This window comes from Oncorhynchus masou, chromosome 12 (genome assembly GCF_036934945.1).
Source record: "Oncorhynchus masou masou isolate Uvic2021 chromosome 12, UVic_Omas_1.1, whole genome shotgun sequence".
Taxonomy (NCBI): domain Eukaryota; kingdom Metazoa; phylum Chordata; class Actinopteri; order Salmoniformes; family Salmonidae; genus Oncorhynchus; species Oncorhynchus masou.
In genome coordinates this window covers 18281177-18286357 of record NC_088223.1, presented here as the reverse complement: position 1 = coordinate 18286357, position 5181 = coordinate 18281177, and the positions used below count along the sequence as shown (strand labels likewise).

At 40.3% G+C, this 5181-nt stretch overlaps 1 protein-coding gene across 1 annotated transcript; it reads left to right on the top strand.

Moving 5' to 3' along the window:
• The first annotated feature begins 230 nt into the window (after nt 1-230).
• LOC135549043 (homeobox protein Dlx6a-like) lies at nt 231-2696 on the top strand. Its single transcript, XM_064979113.1, has 3 exons — nt 231-828; nt 1494-1687; nt 1938-2696. Exons 1-3 carry the CDS (start codon nt 516-518, stop codon nt 2178-2180), a joined length of 750 nt encoding a protein of 249 aa, XP_064835185.1. The 5' UTR covers nt 231-515; the 3' UTR covers nt 2181-2696.
• The last annotated feature ends 2485 nt before the right edge of the window (nt 2697-5181 follow it).

The following is a 5181-nucleotide window of genomic DNA, read 5'->3' as shown; positions in this document are numbered from 1 at the left end:
AAACCGTGGGCTGTGCGTAATTTTGGGTTGAGGATTAATCCTTAAACAAATTGACTATTCCAAAGGGCTTCTATAATTATTATACAAGCTTCTTGCGTTTGACTATTGTCAGTAGGAATTAGGTTATCCTAGTTGTGGCTGCGGTGGGAGTTGGTAAGGTGGGTTAACTTGCGATGAAGTCTCCGTGAAGCACACAACTGATGACGTTGGGTTGAATGACCAATCGGAAGGCGCTGCCCTTTGGAGACAAACCATTTTACTTGTAGTGTCTGCATCAAGTCTGGAAGCAAGGATTCAATTTTAACAGAATCCACCTTAAATCTCTGCCTTAACTTATGCCCACTTTGCGCCATACCGAGCGAGAAAATCAGAGGAGGAAAAAAATCGAAGAAACTGAGAAATTCAGGTGTTAATGGGACAATATCTGTCCGTTGAGAAGAGAGAGACAACAACACAGCGAGAAAACCCATTTGGACTTGAGAGAGGGGGTGAGTGCTCTCAAGGTAGAAAATTTGATGATGACCATGACTACGATGGCTGACGGTCTGGAGGCTCAAGACTCGTCAAAGTCAGCTTTCATGGAGTTTGGTCAGCAGTCTCACTCACAACAGAGCTCTCCGTCCATGGCCGCCAGCCACTACCCGCTGCACTGTCTCCATTCCGGGTCGCACCCAGCTCACCATCAGCACGATAACTCTTCGTACTCCGGCACCAATTCCTACAACAGGTCGCTACCGTACTCCTACGTGAGCCACCCCCACCACAGCCCGTACCTGCCGTCCTACCACAATAACACATCTGGCGGCCAGGCAAGGTTAGACGGCACAGGTAAGATGCTTTCCTCCTACTCACGTAGGAGTACCGTAGCGAAATATGCTGTATGTCGTTTTCATGAACAGCGATAAAAATGCGAATGCCTATTTATTTCTTATCAAATCGGCCAAGAACGAGATAAAGCCAAATAAACGTCCAGCAGATCATTGAATTTCGAATTAATTTTGAAATTGTGTCTGAATTACATGTTATCTGTTGACTCGTTTTTTTTTCTACATCGATGTTTATTTCATGGTGTCTCTTGCTTTAGAACACTCCCCCAGATTCCATTCTATGGCCATGCTTTGCACGGGGTATAATGACAAAAGAGGAATCCTCACGAATTATTCTTGGAATTAGGCGGTCTACTCGCTTTGAAAGTTGTAATTAGCATTTAATTGACATGTCATTATGAGCAATATCCTAAATATGACAGAGGATTTAAGGATGATTACAATCAGATTGAGCAAATGTGACATGTGAATATGTATGAGTGGTCTGGATTTAATATAACTAAATGTATCATATTGTCCTTATTATATAGGCCTATTTAGCCATTTACATTGGAACCTATTATAATCTACGAAATGAAAAAAACATGATTTGGGTATTCTTAACAATTTGTTGTGTAATATTGTTGGTGTTATGTAGTGGACTAACATTGCCCTTTTTTGTTGCAGAGCAGCAAAAAACAACAGTCATTGAAAACGGAGAAATTCGTTTCAACGGGAAAGGCAAGAAGATTCGCAAACCTCGGACGATTTATTCTAGTTTGCAGCTTCAAGCTTTAAATCATCGTTTTCAGCAAACACAATACCTCGCCCTGCCAGAACGCGCTGAGCTGGCTGCTTCTCTCGGACTAACACAGACACAGGTACTTTCAACACAGGAATGATTATACAGAAGGGTATACATTATGGTATTATAATTAGCCAATTATTATCATGTATTACTCGTATTATTATTAGGCATATTATTAGCATGTATTATTATTATTACTAACCAACAATTGCTCTGGGATCTTGTAGATGTTCAAATAATATGAATACAATGAATACATATATTAATGATTGTAACATTATCTGTTATCTGGTCTTCCGTTGCCTTCCTGTTATCTCGTGCAGGTAAAGATATGGTTCCAGAATAAAAGGTCAAAGTTCAAGAAGCTGCTGAAGGCAGGTGGCAACCCGCACGAGAGCGACCCTACTATGCCTAGTTCCATCGGCCTGTCTCCCCGCTCTCCAGCAATTCCTCCCATATGGGACGTTTCAGCGTCCAGCAAAGGAGTAAACATGGCGGCCAACGGCTACATGCCGGGTTATTCTCACTGGTACTCCTCCCCACATCAAGAGACAATGCAGAGATAGACTGCGCAAAGGGCGGGGAGGCCCGAGGCCTGACTCGAGACTTTCGAACCTTCATAGTTTTACCTGCACAATTGATTTCCATCAGCCTCGAGACAAAAGTGTTGTCCCGATCGAACAGAGAGATTCCTTGACGAAAGGGTCGGCTGCTTGTGAAGGCTACTTGGGGACAAAGTCTCTGTGATATGACACACGATAAAGGAACTAACCGTATTAACTTACCAATGACTGTTCAGTGGGATTGCCTTTGTTATGCTTTCATTCATGTCAACATCTGACTGTCAATATACCAAATATAGGCAATCACTGACATTTAGCCCAACACTTGGGCACGGAATGGACTACACTTGCGGGTTGAACATTATGCCATCTTATATTGTTGAAATCTAAAATTCACTTTGACTGAGTGTTTTTCTCGAACATGCAAAACAAAGCATTCTCTCTGTATATATATTCATCAATTTTAGTTGTACATACACTTTTTATGTTTTGTCTTTCATAAATGGAGTAAACCTTGAGTTAAAACAAAGTTTCGTGTTTTGTACTGAAAGATAACATGATTGATTTATATCATACATGACTGATGAGCCATTCCTTGTCGAGGTCCTATGGACGTTCTAAAATGTAGGTCCCATAGGTTTTTCATTCAAATATTACAGGCTATCCATCATAACACTATGTTTCCTCTTCGTAAAATATAAATGTCCAATGCACTGCAAACGAACAAAATAGTCTATAGTCAAATACATTAAACAACACTTGAGGAAATGAACTTACCCTGTTCCCGCTTTATCAATTTATCCCGCAAAAGATGGTCGCTCCATGTCCAGTTCATCTTGTGATTTTCTGCCTCAATTATTAGAAGTATTGACAAAATGTTTTTCTCCTCTCTGCCTGTCCTAAAGCAAGACGCTAAATGCCAAGCTCCACGGGATCGATCTTGAACAAAGCATCCAGCTGCAGTTCCGTTCAATATGAAGGAGATATTTGGGACAATTTATGTGTTTTATCCAAGTGAGGCTTTTTTTCCATTCTCATAAATGCAGGCATAATTAGGGTAATTTTTGATGCAAGCCCGCTGATTACAACGTTTTTACCGTCAAAGATAATTACCTGTAATTTTCTACCACTTTTAATACTAAAAGGCATCTTTATTTGGATTTGAGGTAGCACAGACGGAACAAAAGAGGGAAATTATTAGGTTATTCATATACAAATTGCTGAGAGCAGTGAACGTTTGGGATATTATCTGAAATTACAATGTTGAAAAGAAGAATGTGAAAGTGTCTGCAGCTGTCAAATCGTGGATGCCCCACTGGCACACAGTTTACCTGCATGGGCCCCACTTAACTAAAACCTACAGGCCCTATCACCACCATATCTATATGCCTATATTTGCAAATATATATATATATATAGTCTGATTTATTGCCCAAACTCTCGTAAACAACCTTTCACTTAAAAAGTTCCTATATTTACCGAGAGTAACTCGTAAAGCAGAAAAGTGCGTGGTGTGCGGAATTTCTCTACCAAAGTATTTTCACACCCAAAGGACTGCCCGCAAATCACTAGCTTTTACAATAAATAAGCTTATATCGTCATAAATCTGTCATGCATTTTAAAGGCTATTTTGAAAATCGTTGCAATGGGAAGAGTTAATATGCACCAGAACTATGAAAATGCTCAAACAATGCACAGGTTTAATATTATGTAACTCAATTGATTCAAATTATATGAACAAAAATATAGAGCTCAGATATAAAGCGGCTGGAAGTGACAAAGGGAACAGAAGACACAATGAGAAAATCAGAACTAGAGCTAGAAAGAGTGGGGGGGGGGGGGGGGGGGGTAAGGGAGGGAGGGAGGGCGATGACAACACTCCTGTGTGGTTTTCTAGCCAAGATATAGATTGATGCAATATGTTCCAGGATAATCTGATCATATTTGATCAGTTTGGCTTCTTGATTGCAATTGATTATGAAATCTGAATTGGCAAAGGTTCTCTTTGCATATAGGCCTATGGAAATAACAACAAGACAATGTTATTTCCATATGCCTATATGCAAAGAGAGTCTTTGCCAATTCAGATGTCATAATCAATTGCAATCAAGAACGCCTGACAAATACATCGGCTAGAATGAAAGTCAAAGTCAATATTTACGGGCTCGTGTTGAATGCATGCTTCTCAGATTTCATCCATTTTCGTTGTTTTATTTAGCGCGTAAAACATGGATTATTTATAACCTAAAATAAGGTAGGTTAAAGCCTTTAGCCTAGGCTATACAAAACAAATGCAATCGGTATTTAAAAATTCTAAAACGAAAGTATCCAACAATCTTTCATCAAGTGATTCACAGAGAAAAAACCGCCTTACCTTCATATGATTCTTTAGCCTACAATAGTGTTAGCAGTGGTCTAAAAGGTTGGACTTCGAATGGGAACACTGTCTGCAACAGTACACGGTTCTAGTGCTCGTGGTTGAGTAAGCATATCCAGGTGTGAAAGTGCTTGAACACCCGGGTACCTCTTATATATTGCCTGCAAAATTAGCTGTTATTACTGTCACTGTTTAGTGATGGTGAGCTAGAAAAAAAGCATTCTGCAATCAAGAAGCAAGCGCATCTTTGCAAATTATAGATAATTGTCAATGTCCAGATTATGATAATGGAGGCCTAATCCTGGAGTATAATTATTTTTGAGTGTTACGGTTGAAGCTGTCCAGTAAAGCTAACTGTCATTATTTAGACTCGATTTGTAGGGGAGTGGAACATGTTCAGTTGGAATTTAACGGGGCTCTTGATATAATGGCATGGTGCGTGTGTGCGTGTGCGGGCGTGTGTGTGCGCGCGCGTGAGTGTGTGTGTGTTGGGGGACGGGGGCGGAGGGGGCATAAACAGTAATATGAAAATCAAACGTAGAGTTCTCGAGCACTGGCAGTGTAATTATGGGACCACGTGCACTACGTCGAGGTTTCGGATTAGCGTTCAGCAAACCATGTTACTTT